Source organism: Mesoplodon densirostris, chromosome 5, assembly GCF_025265405.1.
Source record: "Mesoplodon densirostris isolate mMesDen1 chromosome 5, mMesDen1 primary haplotype, whole genome shotgun sequence".
Lineage (NCBI taxonomy): Eukaryota > Metazoa > Chordata > Mammalia > Artiodactyla > Ziphiidae > Mesoplodon > Mesoplodon densirostris.
In genome coordinates, this window is record NC_082665.1 from 149,974,645 (window position 1) to 149,993,886 (window position 19,242).

A 19,242-nucleotide genomic window follows, 5' to 3' on the forward strand; every position below is an offset into this window, starting at 1 on the left:
CATTTGTGATGGTTACTGCCTGGAAGGGAACATGAGGCAGCCTGTTTCAGTTCTGGAAATTTTTTAATATTTTCATTTTGGTTATGGTTATACAGGTGTATGTATATGTAAACTTTCATCGAGGAGTAACTTAAGATTTATGCATTTACTGTATATAATTATACCTAAGTACAAAACTAAAAATTTATTTAAAAATTATTTTTATTGGTTTCCTGTGCTTTCCCCACCTCCCACCCCCAGAAAGACCCACAACAATTCTGCCTGGTAGTATGCTAAGTGGATTCACATTAAATTTATCTAGCAATTTGGAAAGACTTTATTGATACAGCACTAAACCTTTTTTTAAAAAAATTCAGTATACAACTTATTTAGGTCATTTTCTATATCCTGTAAGTTTTTTATAATTTTCATCATTAAAATTTATACAGTCTTTGAGTTCGTTTTTAGATGATTTTCATTGTGAACAGCCTTCTCAATCTATTTATATTTCTTATATATTGCCAATATTAAAATTTTATTTTGTACATTTATCTTTTGTCAGTTGTCTTGTCAAATTTTTTTATTAATCTTTCAAGTCAGTTTGGTAGAGACTCAAATTTTATCAACTATAGGAAAGGAGAATTGTGTTTACTGATATTTTACTAATTTTTACACAAACTAAAAACTTATAAAATCTGTGTTGAATGCTTAAGGATGCATCCTTGCCTCATTCTTTTTTAGAGCTTAAAAGTGTTAAGGATTTCAACAACAAATATGTTGTAGTCTTTGTCTTATGTTGTTTACCAACATATCACATAACACTAGTTTTTCTAGACATTTTTTATTAAGCTTGGCTGCAGGATTTTTATCAGATACCTTTTTGAGATCTAGTATTAAAATCATTTATTTTTCTTCTTTACATTGTTGATAAATTGAATTTTTTGAGTTCCTAATATTGAGTCATCCTTGTATTTCTGGGAAAAAAAATCTATTTTATTATATATGGTGTGTATTCTTTTTATTCTCTGCTGGGTTTTCTGATACTCAGAAAGCTTATATCTATGTATAAGTGAAGTTACTTTTTGTGTTATTTTCACAATATGGTTTGAATATTAGTATCTATAGTTGTTTATTAATTATTGGACTTAATGTGACTGGTAAAGTCAGGCTTATATTGTGCTCTATTTTGCACAAATTTCTGAAACTTAGTAATTTACCTTTGAATCGCCTTTCAACATGAGGGAATCTCTACTCTTATTTGGCTACAGAGATAATTTTAGGTAAGTAGTTTTCTTGTTTAAATAGATACAAATGGAAAAACAGGAATTTTTTGAAAATTTATTTGCTATAATATACATTTTTTAATTTTTAATTTTATGTTTTTTTTCCCCCACAGTCTGTGGTCGATGACTGGATTGAATCATATAAACAAGACAGGGACATCGCACTTCTGGATTTAATCAACTTTTTTATCCAGTGTTCAGGATGTCGAGGTACAGAATGTTGGAATAAATGATGTACATTAAGACTGTCAGTCCAGCAGTGTTGAATTTACTTTACCTTGTGTTAGTCATTTTATAATTCATCCTGGAATTACGTGCTCATCTTTTTTCTGATAAAATTGTTTTTATTTAAGTATATTTCTCTTTTTTTTCTGGTTCAGTTTTACTCAACAGACTTCTGAATTTTTTAATATTTTGAAGGAAATCTCAAATTAATGAATTGGCTTTTTAGATCATAAGATTTTATAATTAATATTTACTGATATTATTTGTATCTGTGTTCCATATTATAAACTGTGCTAGTTGCTAAAATTCATTATTTTGAGCCCTCATGTTATAGATGAAATGCTTGAAGCTTAAATAATTCAAGGTAACATAAGTATGAAAATCATTTTTCTTAAGTTTACAGTCATTCGGAATCCATAGACAATTTGTTAAAAGTAAAGTTTTATTTTTATCATATTAATAGATAACTGATAGATACTTTTCTTCTCTAGAATAAATATTAACAGGTTAAATGTGCTACATGGGGAAAATCAGTTGGTAAACACCGTTCTTTACTTATTAATACAGAAAGAATGGTTGTCTTTTTTTTTTTTTTTTTTTTTTTTTGCGGTATGCGGGCCTCTCCCTGTTGTGGCCTCTCCCGTTGTGGAGCACAGGCTCTGGACGCGCAGGCTCAGCAGCCATGGCTCACGGGCCCAGCCGCTCCGCGGCATGTGGCATCTTCCCGGACCGGGGCCCGAACCCGTCACCCCTGCATCGGCAGGCGGACTCTCAGCCACTGCGCCCCCCAGGGAAGCCCAGAATGGTTGTCTTTTATTGAGATCACTGACCAAATTGATTTCTTGAAGGTTTTCTTATTTCTGACTAAGTTATCACTCACCATATTGACATAAGAAGTTTATCAAATATTTACAGAGGACCTAAGTTATACTAAGCACTGTTCCAAAGTATACAGATATTATCAAGACAGCCTCTGCCCCAGTATTAAGAGTAAGTTTAATTTTTAAAGAAGGCTTTAACACAAAGAAAAAGAGGGAAATATACCAATAGTTTACTAAAGTGCTCAGTGCCATGAAAGTAATAATAATAAAACTGGTTACAGTTTAATGACTAGTATGTGCCAAGCTGTGTGCTTTACATACATTAGCTCATTTAATATTGGTTTGACACTTCTATCAGTCAGCTGTGATTTTTATTCTGTAGTTCAGGAAACTGAGAATACAGGGTTTAGGTTAGTGTTTGGACATCATACAGTTTGTAAGTGCCAAATTCACTGTTTAGATTCAGGCTTGTCTCAATCTGAAGTCTGTATGTCTAACCAGAGGGTAGTGTGGGAATAACAACGAGGGGCTTCTGATCCAACTTAGGCTGTGTGTTTCTATATGTGTGAATGTGGGGATATTTGTGAGAAAATGCATCTCAGAGGAAGAAATTCTACCCTGGGACTGAGGTTGAGTAAGAGAAAATTAAGGAGGAGGAGAAAGGCCAAAGTTAACAGATTGTGTAAAAATTCCGGAAGACAAGAAAATACAGCACACTCTAGGACATAAAGAGAGTTTATGGCTGAATCCTAGAGCATAGAGACAGGTGAGGATTGGCAAGAGATTAGTTTATTTGAAGGAAAGTGAGTTTGTTAATTTTACAGTCTTAAAATGGGAAAGGCAAGCACTGAGTGATGTGCTTTACATGTGTTATCTTGTCTAAACTGTGTAATTGTCCTGTTAGATTGAGTTTTGATTTTAAAACAACTGGTAGTCTTAAAAATCTTTCCTTTTGTAATTCATTCCCATGGTTCAAAAAACCAAAAAAAAAAAAAAAAGAGAGATATGTAAAGCAAATACCACTTCTTGCCTTCCTGTCTATGTCCACAGAGTTAATTGCTCTTAACTACTTTGTTGTATATTCATCTGTCTATATAAATAGGAAATATATGCTCTTTCCGCTCCCCCCCACCAAAGATACTGGTGTATAGAGAGCTTTCTTGGTTTCCTTCCTTCCCTCTCTTCTCCCCTCCCCTCCCCTCCACTCCCTTCTTTTCCAGCATCATAGCATTCATTTCTTTGTGTGTATGTACAATTTATTTAACTAGTCTTCTATTAACAGACCATTGCATTATCTGTAGTCTTTTGCTGTTACAGTGAGTAATTTTGTGCGTACCTTACTTGCTCCTGCTGGAAGAATGTCTGTAGGTTAATATATTTGTAATTATATTAAATATTGCCAAATTTCCTGATATGGGAATTATACCCATTTTTACTCCTATCAGTAATATATGAAAATGTCTGTTTCTTCTTGGTCTTTTCAACAAAGCGTTTTTATCAAATTTTTGTATTGCTCTTAAGAATGATTTAAAAATATGTCAGTATGATATTTTTAAATTGAGGTAAAATTCACTTAAACAATTAACAACCATTTTAAAGTGGGCGGTTCAGTAGTTTTTAGCACATTAATAGTGTTGTGCAGCCACCTCTCTCTAGTATCAAAACTTTTCTTTTTATCACCCCAGAAGAATACCTAATATTCATTACGTAGTCATTCCTCATTCCCTTCTTCCCTGCAACTCTTGGCAACCACTGATCTGCTTTCTACTCCTATGGATTTGCCTGTTTTAGTCATTTTATGTAAAAGGAATTGTCCAATATGTGACCTTTTGTTTCTGATGTCTTTCATTTAGCATAATGTCTTCGAGGTTTATCTAAGTAGTAGCATGTATTGATAATTTATTTCATTTAATGTATATGTTACAATTTGTTTATCCATTCATCTGTCAATGGACATTGGGTTGTTTTCACTTTTTGGTTGCTGTGAATATTGCTGTGAACATTCGTGGACAGATATCTTCTTGAGTACTTATTTTTTAATTCTTTGGTGTAAATACCTAGAAGTGAAATTGCTGGATCATATGGTAATTCTATTTTAACTTTTTGAGGAACTGCCAAACTGTTTTCACAGCAGCTGCACCATCTTAAATTCCAGAAATGTATGAAGATTCTTATTTCTCCACATCCTCTAAAACACTTTTATTTTCCGATTTTTAAATTTTACTGACCTAGGGGGTATGAAGTGATTTCTTATTATGGTTTTGATTTGCATTTTCTTAATCACCAGTGAACTTGAGCATCTTTTCATGTACTTTTGGCAATTTGTATATCTTTCTTGAACAAATGTGTATTGGATCCTGTGCTTATTTTAAAATTAGATGGTTTTTATTTTTGTTGTGAGTTATTAGAGTTCTTTATATATTCTGGATATTAAACCCTTATCAGACATACAACATGCAACTGTTTATAACTTGCAGCTATTGGCTTCCCGCTCTGTAGGTTGTCTCTTCACTTTCTTAAAGATATTCTTTGATGAACAAAAGTTTTAAATTTTTATGAAGTCCAACTTACCTATTTTTTCATTTTTTTGCTCATGCTTGTGGTGTCAAATCTAAGAATCCATTACAAATTCTAAGAGCCTGAATATTTATCTCTATGTTTTCTTCTAATAGTTTTATCATTTTAGATCTTATATGTAGGTCATTGATCCATGGTTAATTTTTGTATTTGGATGATTTAATTTGTATTTCTCTTACAAGTGTGGCTTAAGAGCCATTTCTGTTTCTTTTTCTTGAATTCTCTGTTCTTATCCCTTGCCACTTCCTTTCAGCTGTTTTCATAGTTCCTGAAAAAACATTTGACAAAATGGATTTTAAAACATTCTAATAAAACAGACATAGACGCATATTTTCTTAATATGTTTAAGAGAGAAAACTTACTGTCTCTCACATCAGTGCAGTATAGTAAAAATCTAAAATAAACCCAAGTACCTGTGAAACTGTGGTAAGCAGATATTAAAACATATGAAAGAAGAGAACTACAAAATACAGCTACACCAAGATACCATTTTCACCTATCAGATTGATAAAACTTAAAAGTTATAACAACACTCTGTTTTTTAGGCTGTGAGGAAACAGACACTATTACATTGTTTGTTGGAAGAGAAATTGATACAATTCTCATGGAAAGAAATTTGACATTATCTACCAAAATTACATATGTTTTTATCTTTTGACCTAGCCATCCTGTTTCTGGAATTTTGCCATGAAGATATACCTCCAGTTTTATGAAAACATTCACAGGGTTACTCAATACCATATTGTTTGTACTTGTAAAATATTGGAAACAACCTAAATGCTGAGATATAGGACAGTGATTGAATAAACTGTGGTACAACTTATACAATGGATTTTTTTTGTCATTGCAAAAAATTATGAGGAAGATCTCTGTGGACTAATGCAGGGAGATTTTCAGGATACATTTTTTAAGTGCAAAGTGCAAAAGAGTGTCTAAAAGTATTTGAGGTTTTTTTAGAAGAAAGAAAGGGAAATAATAGAATATACACATGTATCTGGTCACTTGACCAAAAAGAAACAAAAAAGATAAGATAGAATGATTGGCTACCCGTTGGGTGTGTGTGTATGTAAATGAAGTGGAAAGCTTAGAGGGAATTGAGGTAAAGGGATGATACTTACTGGAATATACTTTTCGAATAGTCTTGACTTTGGAGTTATCTTCATGTTTCACATACTCAGAAAGAAAAAAAAAGAAAAATCAATAAAGGTGGAGGGAAAATCCTAAAACTGGATGCTATCAGAACAGATGAACCAGGCCATGCCGTAGCATAAATAACATAACCACACTGACGAGTGTAAAAAGTATAAACTAAAGTAAATTTTGAACTCAGTGCTCACACTGTAAAACTAGTGGGGGAAAGTGAAGAACACAGTATTTACCTCCTCAAATTGTCTGCTTACAAGATATCTCTTATGGGTAAAATGGTATTGATACTTTACCTGTACAGACTTGGTAGACACAACCATAAACAAATGATGAAAGAGAACACTGCCAGTTATAGAACTAGTTAATAGCATGTACTTCGTGTTATGCACCTAGAAGAAGAACTCAACCTCACTTTTGTAGTATTCTTGCCAAAAGTTCAGAGTCTAAATCTACTCATGAGGAAACGTTGGACGAGCTCAAATTGAGATACATTTTTCACAATAACTATACTGTACTCTTTAGAAGTGTCAGTATCACGAAATATAAAGAAATGACTAGAGAACTGTTCCAGATTGGATACTAAAGGAACTGAATGCATTGCACGATCTTAGATATTTTTTTTTTGGTAAAAAGAACATTGAGACAACTACTGAAATCCGAAATCAGTTCTGTGGGTTTGAACATAAATTGTTAATTTCATCATTCTGATCATTGTACTGTAGTTGTATAAGAGTTTTGTTTTTTTGGGGAAATATACACAGGAGTATTGATTAATAAAGGGATATGTAAAGAGTGAAAGAAGGATAAAACAAATGTTTACATCTGAGAATTTGGTGGATATTCAGAAATCCCTTGTACTTTTCTTACAACTTTTCTGTAAAGTCTGGAAAGTAGAAAATGGAAGGAAAAAAAGCCTTTTAACCCCAAAGCCAACATAATGCTCAAGGGAAACTAGTAGAGTCATTTTCACTGAAGTGAAACAAGGCAGGGATGTCCACTCTCACAACTCCTATTTAATATTGGCAATATAAGCTGACACATTTGGATAATAAAATGAAGTAAGATTACTATTTGGGAGTAATATTGAAAGTTTAGAAATTTCAAGAGAAACAGTTTACAAAACTAATAAAGGCAATATAATAATTCTGAAAGAGGGAGATCAAAATGGCAGAATATGAGGACACTGAGCTCCCTTCTCCCCATGAACACCTCAGAAATACAGTACATGTGTACCTACTGTCATTGAAACAAAATGTAGGCTGGGAGAAAGGCTTTTCTATAACCAAGACTAAAGAAAGAGCCACATGGAGTTGGATAGGAAGGGAGGAGAAATGATCGGGTCTGGACTTGCGCCCTAGTGAGGAGAGAATGTCAGATGCTCAGGAATCAGGGGAATAAGAGGTTTGAACCACATACTGGTCTAGAGCTGGCTCTGACCTGGCCTTACTTCTGAACAGGGCAATTGTGGTCCAGGACTGGATGGCTTCACAGGGGAATTCTACCAAACATATGAAGAATAGCTACTACCTATCCTTCTCAAACTTTTCCAAAAAATTGAAGAGGAGGGAACATTCCCAAATTCATTCTATGAGGCCACTATCACACAGATACCAAAACCAGACAAAGACTACAAAAAAAAAAAAAGAAATTACAGACCAATGTCTCTGATGCATATAGCTGCAGAAAACCTCAAGAAAATATTAGTAAACCAGGGCTCCCCTGGTGGCGCAGTGGTTGAGAGTCTGCCTGCCAATGCAGGGGACACAGGTTCGTGCCCCGGTCTGGGAAGATCCCACATGCTGTGGAGTGGCTGGGCCCGTGAGCCATGGTTGCTGAGCCTGTGCTCCACAACGGGAGAGGCCACAGCAGTGAGAGGCCCGTGTACCACACACACAAAAAAAAATTAGTAAGCCAAATTCAGCAATATATAAAAAGGACCATACACCATGATCAAGTTGGGTTTAATATAGGGACACAAGGATGGTTCAACATTTGTAAATCAATCAGTGTGATACGCCACATTCACAAAAAGAATAAAAATCACACAATCATTTCAATTGACAAAATTCAGCATTCATTTGTGATAAAAACTCTCATCAAAGTTGGTATAGAGGAAACATGGCAACATAATAAAGTCTGTTTCTCACAAACTCATAGCTAACATCATACTCAATAGTGGAAACCTGAAAGCTTTTCTTCTAAAATCAGGAATAAGACAAGTATGCCCACTCTCACCACTTCTATTTAACATAGTATTGGAAGTCTTAGCCACAGCGATCAGAGAAGAAAAAGAAATAAAGGAATCCAGATTTGAAGGGAAGAAATAAAACTGTCACTATTTGCAGATGATATGATACTATATATGGAAAACCCTGAAGTCTCCACCAAAATATTGTTAGAACTAATAAATGAATTTAGTAACATTACAGGATACAAGATTAATATACAGAAATTTGATGCTTTTCTAAACACTAGTAATGAACTGTCAGAGAAGAAAACAATTCCATTTAAAATCTCATTGAAAAGAATAAAATGCCTAGGAATAAACTTAACCAAGGAGGTGGAAAATCTATACTCATAAAACATTGTTAAACAAATGGGCCTACATCAAATTTAAAAGCTTTTGCACAACAAAGGAAACTGTCAACAAAATGAAAAGGATGCCTACTGAATGGGAGAAATACTTGCAAATAATATATTTGACAAGGGGTTAATATCCAAACTACATAAAGAACTCATAAAACTCAACATTGAAGAAACAAACAATCCAATTAAAATTGGACAGAGGACCTGAGTAGGCATGTTTGCAAAGAAGACTTACAGATGGCCAACAGCCACATGAAAAGATGCTCAGCATCACTAATCATCATGGAAATGCCAATCAAAAGCACAGTGAGATATCACTGAACACCTGTCAGAATGGCTATCATTAAAAAGACCCACATCCATGGGAATGTACTTTGGTGTAGCCATTATGGAAAACTGTATGCAGATTCTTAAAAAAAGTGAAAATAGAACTACCATATGACTTAGCAATTCTACTCCTGAGTATATGTCCAAAGAAAATGAAAACACTATTTTAAAAAGATATATGTACCCCAGTGTTCACAGCAGCATTATTTACAATGGCCAAGATATGGAAGCAACCTAAGTGTCGAATAATAGAGGAATGGATAAAGAAGAGGTGGTATATATACACAGTATGGTATTACTGAATCATAAAAAAGAATGAAATTTTGCCATTTGCCAGAACATGGATGGAACCAGGATTTATTTTGTTTAGTGAAATCATTCAGGTGGAGACAGAAATCTGTTCTATGTTATCAATGATATATGGACTCTAAAAAATAAATGAATACATATAACAAAACAAACTGACTCATAGAGAACAAACTCAAGTTTACTAGCTGGAAGAGGGGTGGGGGAGGGGCAAAATAGGGGTAAGAGGTTAGATACACAAACTACTATGTATAAAATAGATAAGACGCAACAATATATTGTACAGCACAGGGAGTATAGCTAATATTTTATAACTTTAAATTCATAAAAATATTAAACACGATGTACACTTGAAAGTAATATAATATTGTAAACTACTATACTTTAATAAAAGTGTCACAAAACAGTAATTTGGTAAGTTATTGAGATGGAGATGCTATAGATGAGTTAGTGTGTTTGTTTTTTATTAGAATAGGCAGTTAGAAGAGATAGAATAAAAGATCTTCTTTTTAAGGGGCTTCCCTGTTGTGCAGTGGTTAAGAATCCGCCTGCCAATGCAGGGGACACAGGTTCGAGCCCTGGTCCAGGAAGATCCCATATGCCGCGGAGCAGCTAAGCCCGTGGACCACAACTGCCGAGCCTGTGCTCTAGAGCCCGCGAGCCACAACTACTGAGCCCACGTGCCACAATGACTCAAGCCCGCGTGCCTAGAGCCTGTGCTCCACAACGAAGAGCAGCCCCCTCTCGCCGCAACTAGAGAAAGCCTGTGCACAGCAATGAAAACCCAACACAGCCAAAAATAAATAAAATTAAATCTTTAAAAAATATATCTTTTTAAGATAAAAATGTGGAAAATGTTGGAAATTATTTCAGATCTACACCTTACTTGATAATGTGCACCAAGATAAATTCCCAGTGCATCAGGAGTTTAAATATAAAAACAACAATAAATAGCAGAAACAAACTAAATTAAAAAAAAACAAATAAATACCAGAAAGAAATAAATAATAAAAGCACTAGAAGAAAACATGGAATAAATTTTTTTATTACCTTGGAGTGGTAATAAAATGTGACTCAAAATTAAGTGTAAGTCAAAATCTGTAAGTTATAAAAGAAATGATTGATGGCTTAAACTACAATTCAAACCATGTTGGAAACATTTGCATGGTGGCACATTACAGGGAAAGTTCAGAAGGCGAAGGACACGTGGGGAAATTTTTTTATATTATTTATTGAGATAAGATTTGCATTTTATAAGGACTCCTTGTGTTGCAAAGTAATTTCCAATATCCACATTGGTGTTCTTTCATATCAGCCCAGTTTCCTCTAACACTACATAAGAATCAAGAACAAAAAGATGTTAAAAAATTTGGCTAAAGTTAGATGAGAACCAAGAAAGGGAGGAAAAAGTTACAAAACTTATTTTCCTACTTTTTGACTAGAAGGGACATCCCTCAAATGACATGACAAATTGGAACACGATGTTGTGAGTAGAGTTTCAGCAGCCCCTCTTCTATTTTGCTGTCTTATTACTATTTTCTCATCTCGATCCTTGAGTCTGGGGTATGGTATTGGTTTCCTGCGTTAGCTATTTTAAGTTGCATCAGCAGCCCTAGCTGTTTCCTTAACCTTGCTCACACATCTGTGTTCTTCTCATTAAAATCTCTTTATTTAAGCCATCTGGAATGAATTCTTTTTACTTCTGGAACCCTTACTTAAAATATACTACTGACTAAATCAATGTGTGATAATAGGGTATATTCAGTATCAAGTAGGAAAGATTCAAAGGAGAAGTTCATTCAAACACTGTTCATTTACAGTTACTCATTTTAAAAGCTATGTAACTTCATAAATTTTCATAGAAATAAATTCTGAGGAAACTAAGAGCACAATGATAGTATTTATGATATTATGTATAACAAAATAAAGATATGTTATCTCTATATTCAAAGTATTATCATTGTTTAAAACACCACTGGTAAAGGCGTACATATTTGGGTATATTCTAGCACCAGTATATAACAGATTTAAGAAATATATATCAGAGGTATTGATAAATAGTTTTCAATGACAATGTGATTTTTTTTATTTTTTATTTTTTTTTTTTTTGCGGTACGCGGGCCTCTCACCGCTGTGGCCTCTCCCGTTGCAGAGCACAGGCTCCGGACGCGCAGGCTCAGCGGCCATGGCTCACGGGCCCAGCCGCTCCGCGGCACGTGGGATCCTCCCAGACCGGGGCACGAACCCGTGTCCCCTGCATCGGCAGGCGGAACCTCAACCACTGCACCACCAGGGAGTCCCGACAATGTGATTTTTTTAGTTATTATAAGGATGTGTTTCTTAAGTTTGTTTATTATGGGTTAGAAATACCTTCTTAGTTGGTTATAACAAGTAATGGTTCTGTGTTGCAGTGCTTGTTCCTAACAGTGGATTTCCAAACGCATGAGGGCTTTCTAGGAGGTTAGGATTGCTAGAGAATTGATCTCACCCAGGAACAGTGACTTAAAGAGTTTCCTGAATTTCACATCTCATGGGCTGATTACCATCTCAGTAATTTTTTCATGGTATCAATAGGCCAAAAAAAGCACCTAAAAGTTTCTTTTCCAAGTAGTTAATTCCAAACAGTTTAATTACGTCCTAACAACTTAGTAACTATAAGTCAAAATGATAAACATAGTTTTGGAAGAAAAATTAAAATTTCATTCTATTCTTAAATAATCACAATTATTTACTAATGGATATAGGTACCTGTTGGGCACTGTCCAACCACCCCAACCTTCATTGTTCATATCTGGGTGGGGGCGGGGCAGAAGTTGAGAACCATTGCTGTACATCAGTGGGGGATGAATTTACATCTTTATAAAATCCACTCTCCAGTTCATGATTATTGTATATATTGCTCCCTTTATTTAGGTCTTTATTTTCATTCAACATTTTAGAGGATAGTTTTGTGTATGAGTGAAAAGGTGTTATATATGTGTTACCAAAATTTTTATTTCTGGACTTTAGGCATTTAAAAAATTCCTTATAAATAGTATCTTTTTTTTTCTTAAGTAGACTTAATTTTTTTTGTAAACCGCAAACTCCTATAAAAAATACAGCGAAAATTACAGTGTTCCCATATACCCTTCTTTCCTCCCCACAGTTTCCCCTATTAACATCTTGTACATTTGTTAAAATTGATGAACCAATATTGGTACATTGTTATTAACTAAAGTTCATAGTTTACATTAGGGTTTGTCGACTGAAAAAAAATGCACAACTTAAAAGTTGAGAATTATGTTTTATTTTGTGGACTTGCTGAGGACTTAAGCCCAGGAGACAGCCTCTCAGATAGCTCTGAGGGACTGCTTCGAAGAGGTAAGGGAGGAACCAGGGTATATAGGAGTTTTTGCAATAAAAACCAAGTAGTCAGAACATCAGAATATTACTGTTAATTAAAGAAAAACTAGACATCTCAAGTTAATGAATTTAGCACTTTTTTATCTATGGGAAGATGCAAGAGTCTAGGCTCCTTGAAATCATTCCTTTGATATGCACCTTAACTGTCTTAGGCCAGTATCCTGTTTTTTGTATATCTTGATTTCCCTCAGGGTGCACAGTGGGGAGCCATGGCAGCACCTCATGGCTTGATGGCCATAACATCTTTGTTTACTAATATTACAGGAGAATTTCTTAGTCTGCAGGTGCACTGTAAATTTCTGTGAGTTTGGACAAATGCATGAGGTATCTACTACTATGGTATTAATAGTTTCACTGTTCTAAAAATCCCTCCTATGCTCCTATTTATCCCTTGCCAACACTCCACCCCTCATCCCTGGCTACCACTGATCCTTTTTAAAAAAAAAAAAAAAAATTTATTTATTTATTTGCACCAGGACTTAGTTGCGCGGGCGGGCTTCTTATTTGCGACTCGTGGGCTCCTTAGTTGCAGCTCCAGGGCTCCTTTAGTTGCAGCTCACTGGCTCCTTAGATGCAGCATGTGGGATCCTTAGTTGCACCAGATGGGCTTCTTAGTTGCAGCTCACCAGCTCCTTAGTTGTGGCACATGGCCTCCTTAGTTGTGGAATGTGAACTCTTAGTTGTGGCATGCATGTGGGATCTAGTTCCCTGACCAGGGATCAAACCCAGACCCCCTGCGTTGGGAGCGTGGAGTCTTAGCCACTGCGCCAGTGAGGTCCCTGATCTTTTGATGTTACATCTAATATGCATACTTGAAAGGAATTTAACTTGATCATAGTGTATTATGTATATATTTTTTACATCTTTATTGGAGTAAAATTGCTTTACAATGTTGTGTTAGTTTCTGTTGTACAACAAAGTGAATCAGCTATATGTATACATATATCCCCATATCCCCATATCCCCTCCCTCTGGAGCCTCTCTCCCACCCTGCCTATCCCACCCGTCTAGGTCATCACAGAGCATCGAGCTGATCTCCCTGTGCTATGCAGCTGCTTCCCACTAGCCATCCATTTTACACTTGGTCATGTATATATGTCAGTGCTACTCTCTCACTTCATCCCAGCTTGCCCTTCCCCTGCTGTGTCCTCAAGTCCGTTCTCTACATCTGTGTCTTTATTCCTGCCCTGCCACTAGGTTCATCAGTACTGTTTTTTAAGATTCCATACATATGTGTTAGCATACAGTATTTGTTTTTGTCTTTCTGACTTCACTCTGTGTGACAGCCTCTAGATCCATCCACCTCACTACAATATAACTAAGTTTTGTTCATTTTTATGGCTGAGTAATATTCCACTGTATATATGTGCCACATCTTTATCCATTCATCTATCATTGGACTTTTAGGTTGCTTCCATGACCTGGCTATTGTAAATAGTGCTGCAGTGAACACTGGGGTACATGTCTGTTTTTGAATTACAGTTCTCTCAGGGTATCTGCCCAGCAGTGGGATTCCTGAGTCATATTGTAGTTCTGTTTTTAGTTTTTTAAGGAACCTCCATACTGTTCTCCATAGTGGCTGTATCAGTTTACATTCCCACCAACAGTGCAAAAGGGTTCTCTTTTCTCCACACCCTCTCCAGCATTTACTGTTTGTAGATTTTTTGATGGTGGCCATTCTGACAGGTATGAGGTGATACCTGATTGTGGTTTTGATTTGCATTTCTCTAATGATTAGTGATGTTGAGCATCTTTTCATGTGTGTTTTGGCAATCTGTATGTCTTCTTTGGCAAAATGGCTATTTAGGTCTTCCACCCATTTTTGGATTGAGTTGTTTGCTTTTTTTTTATATTGAGTTCCATGAGCTGCTTGTATATTTTGGAGACTAATCCTTTGTCAGTTGCTTCATTTGCAAATTTTTTCTCCCATTCTGAGGGCTGCCTTTTCATCTTGCTAATGGTTTCCTTTGCTGTGCAAAAGCTTTTAAGTTTCATTAGGTCCCATTTGTTTATTTTTGTTTTTATTTCCATTACTCTAGGAGGTGGGGCGAACAGGATCTTGGCTGTGAGTTAGGTCATAGAGTGTTCTGCCTATGTTTTCCTCTAAGCGTTTTATAGTGTCTGGCCTTACATTTAGCTCTTTAATACATTTTGAGTTTATTTTTGTGTATGGTGTTAGGTAGTGTTCTAATTTAATTCTTTTACATGTAGCTGTCCAGTTTTCTCAGCACTGCTTATTGAAGGGACTGTCTTTTCTCCATTGTATATTCTTGCTTCGTTTGTCAAAGATAAGGTGACTATAGGTACGTGGGTTTATCTCTGGGCTTTCTATCCTGTTCCATTGATCTGTATTTCTGTTTTTGTGCCAGTACCATGCTGTCTTGATTACTGTAGCTTTGTAGTATAGTCTGAAGTCAAGGAGCATGATTCCTCCAGCTCCTTTTTTTTTTCCTCAAGATTGCTTTGGCTCTTCGAGGTCTTTTGTGTTCCCATACAAATTGTAGTTTTTTGTTCTAGTTCTGTGAAAAATGCCATTGGCAATTTGATAGGGATTGCATTGAATCAGTAGATTGCTTTGGGTAGTATAGTCAGTTTCACAATGTTGATTCTTCCAATCCAAGAACATGGTGTATATCTCCATCTCTTTGTATTCTTTTTGTTTTCTTTTATGAGTGTCTTACAGTTTTCTGCATACAGGTCTTTTGTCTCCTTAGGTAGTTTTATTCCTAGGTATTTTATACTTTTTGTTGCCGTGGTAAATGGGAGTGTTTCCTTAATTTCTCCTTCTGTTTTTTTGTTGTTAGTGTATAGTAATGCAAGAGATTTCTGTGCATTAATTTTGTATCCTGATACTTTACAAATTCATTGATTACTCTAGTAGTTTTCTGGTGGCATCTGTAGGATTTTCTATGTATAGTATCATGTCATCTGCAAACAGTGACAGTTTTACTTCTTTTCCAATTTGGATTCCTTTTATTTCTTTTTCTTCCCTGATTGCCATGGCTAAAACTTCCAGAATTATGTTGAATAATAGTGGTGAGAGTGGGCATCCTTGTTTTGTTCCTGATCGTAGAGGAAATGCTTTCAGTTTTTCACCATTGGGAATTTTGTTGGCTGTGGGTTTGTCATATATGACTTTTATTATGTTGAGGTAGGCTTCCTCTGTGCCCACTTTTCTGGAGAGTTTTTATCACAAATAGGTGTTGAATTTTGTTAGAAGCTTTCTTCTGCATCTATTGAGATGATCATATGGTTTTTCTTCTTCAATTTGTTAATATGGTGTATCACATTGATTGATATGCATATATTAAAGAATCCTTGCATTCCTGGGATAGACCCCACTTGATCATGGTGTATGGTCCTTTTAATGTGTTGCTGGATTCTGTTTGCTAGTATTTTGTTGAGGAGTTTTACATCTATGTTCATCAGTGATATTGACCTGGAATTTTCTTTTTTTGTGAGATCTTTGTCTGGTTTTGGTATCAGGGTTATGGTGGCCTCGTAGAATGAGTTTGGGAGTGTTCTTCCCTCTGCTATATTTTAGAAGAGTGTAAGAAGGATGGATGTTAGCTCTTCTATAAACGTTTAATAGCACTCGCCTGTGAAGTCATCTGGCCCTGGGCTTTTGTTTGTTGGAAGATTTTTAATCACAGTTTCAATTTCATTATTTGTCATTGGTATGTTCATATTTTCTATTTCTTCCTGGTTCAGTCTTCGAAAGTTATGCTTTTTTAAGAATTTGTCTGTTCCTTCCAGGTTGTCCATTTTTTGACATATAGTTGCTTGTAGTAGTCTCTCATGATCCTTTGTATTTATGTGGTGTCAGTTGTTACTTCTCCTTTTTCATTTCTAATTATGTTGATTTGAGTCTTCCTTTTTTTCCTGATGAGTCTGGCTAATGGTTTATCAGTTCTGTTTATCTTGTCAGAGAACCCGCCTTTAGTTTTATTGACTTTTGCTGTTGTTTCCCTCATTTCTTTTTCATTTATTTCAGATCTGATCTTTATGACTTCTGCTAACTTTGGTTTTTTTTTTGTTCCTCTTTTTCTAATTGCTTTGTGTGTAAGGTTAGATTGTTTATTTAAGATTTTTCTTGTTTCTTGAGGTAGGCTTGTATAGCTATAAACATCCCTCTTAGAACTGCTTTTGCTGCATCCCATAGGTTTTGGGTGGTCATGTTTTCATTGCCATTTGTTTTTAGGTAATTTTTTGGTTTCCTCTTTGATTTCTTTAGTGATCTCTTGGTTATTTAGTAGCATATTGTTTAGTCTCCAGTCACGGTGTATTATATTTTTGAAATTATTTCTAGCTTTGCTTTGCTAATATCTTGTTCAGAATCTTTTACATTTTTATTCATCAATTAGATTGGCCTGCTATTTTCCCTTTTTATTCATTCCATTTCAGGTTATATTATCAAGGCTTTGCTAACTACAAAAAGTGAATTTTATGGAATATCTTCTTTTTCTGTTTTCTGGAAAACTAAATGAAGTTGGAATTGTTTACAGAACATTTGATAGAATTCACTATTGAAACTATATGGGCCTGAAATTTTTTTGTTGGAAGACTTTATTGATCCAATTTCTTTAACTGATTTAGCACTCTTCAGGTGTTTTATTATTTTGACAAGTTATATTTTTCTATAAAATTGCCCATTTCATCTAAATTTTCAAATTTATTTAATAAAGTTGTTTGCAATATTCCCTTATATTTTTAATGTTTATATCTTCTTGTGATGTTTACTTTCAGTAGTTTAATTCCTAATGTATTTTAATTTTCTTTTTCTTTGACTCACAGATTACTTAAAAGCATTATTTCTTAATTTTCAAACATGAGATCTTCTGGTTAACTTTCGTTATTGCTTGCTTCTTGGCTTAATTGACTTGAGACCAGAGAAAATGTTCTGTATGATTTCAGTCCTTTCTTATTTGTGTAGTGTTGTTTTAAAGTTTTATGGTCAGTTTTTGCAAATATTCCATGTGTACTTTAAATTAATGTATATTATGTATTTTCTAGGTTGTGTCCATTAGGTTAAGGTTGTTCAATAATAGTGTTAAAGTATTTTATACTTATTGTTCGCTCTTCTCAAAATCTCTGAGAGAGATATATTAAAATCCCACATCATGATTGTAGATTTATATATTTGTCCTTGAAGGCCTCCCCACTCCCTCACTCTCCCCTCCAGATCCTCTCCTTCACCCATCCTCATTATGTTTTTAGGCTCATACATATATTGAAATAATTCTTATAACTGAAATATTTTATATTTACTTTATGTTCTTCTTTATCTCTGGCAGTGCTTTTTTCTAAAAGTCTATTTATTTAAATTTTAATGAAGCCCACTACCTGTTACGGTTTTCTGGTCCAACCTTTTCTGCCTTTTTGATTTCATTGTTTCTATGTATCTTTACGTCTTAGATACCTTTTGTAAACAACATAAACCTGAATTGTATGTCTTTATTCAGTCTAAAAACTGTTTTTTTGTTTTTTTGTTTTTGGCGGTACACGGGCCTCTCACTGTTGTGGCCTCTCCCGTTGCGGAGCACAGGCTCCGGATGCGCAGGCCCAGTGGCCATGGCTCATGGGCCTAGCCACTCCGCGGCATGTGGGATCTTCCCGGATCAGGGCACGAACCCATGTCCCCTGCATCGGCAGGTGGACTCTCAACCACTGCGCCACCAGGGAAGCCCTGTGGTTTTTTTTTTTTAATGCTATCACTTAATCCTTTTTTAACATTTAGTATAATCACTGTATATTTGGTTTATTTCTTTATTTTTCTCTTCTTTGTTGCCTTTAGGTCTTTCAATCTAAAAGAATTCCTTTTTTATCCTCTACTACATTGGACAGTTTTATGTTCTTCACATTCACTTAATGGTTACTCTAGAAATTATAGAAGTAATACTTAACATATGCCAATCTAACAGTAATTACCACCTTTATCCTTTTCCCAGATGGTAGAAGCACCTAGAATATCATAATTCTTTGATAAGAATTTCTTTCTTTCTTGTGTTTTAATTTAAATCTTAGTTTTCTGATTGTAATTATTTTTTTAAATAAAATTATTATTTATTTTGTTTTACCCATGTTCATGCCACTTCATATGTTTTTAATTTTTTCTTCATTTCATATGTATCTGGGATCACTTCTGCCTGATGGGCCCCATTTAGAAATCCTTTTGAAGTTCTGTTGGAGATTTTGTAGACTCTGTTGAACTTTGTGTATATGTGTTTAAGTTGTCTTTAGTTTTTAAAATATATTTTGGTGGGTATATAATTTAATATTAACAATTATTTCCTTTCAGCACATTGAAGACTTTCACTGTCTTCTGGCTTGTATTGTTGTTGAGAACTTGGGATAATCATTTTTCTCTTTTTCAATATTTGTTTTTCCCAAAGCTTAAGATTTCTTCTTGTTTTTGGTATTCTGCAGTTTTAACTATATTATGTTCTAGGTATAGAATCTGTTTCTTTTGTTTGGTGATTTTCATCAGTTATCTCTTTAAATATTGCTTGTTCTTATTTTATTTCACTTTTTACCTAGTAACTCTGTTTGAACTTTGCATGCTGTCTTCTATTTACATTTCTGTATTTTAA

At 34.8% G+C, this 19,242-nt stretch overlaps 1 protein-coding gene across 1 annotated transcript in view; it reads left to right on the forward strand.

Annotated features, from left to right (window-relative positions):
• Positions 1–19,242, forward strand: part of STAG1 (STAG1 cohesin complex component) — a 436,282-nt gene that overhangs the window by 180,061 nt on the left and 236,979 nt on the right. The window contains exon 5 of the mRNA XM_060099648.1: positions 1,376–1,472. Coding sequence (XP_059955631.1) covers positions 1,376–1,472 — 97 coding nt within the window. The remainder of the gene's footprint in view (positions 1–1,375; positions 1,473–19,242) is intronic.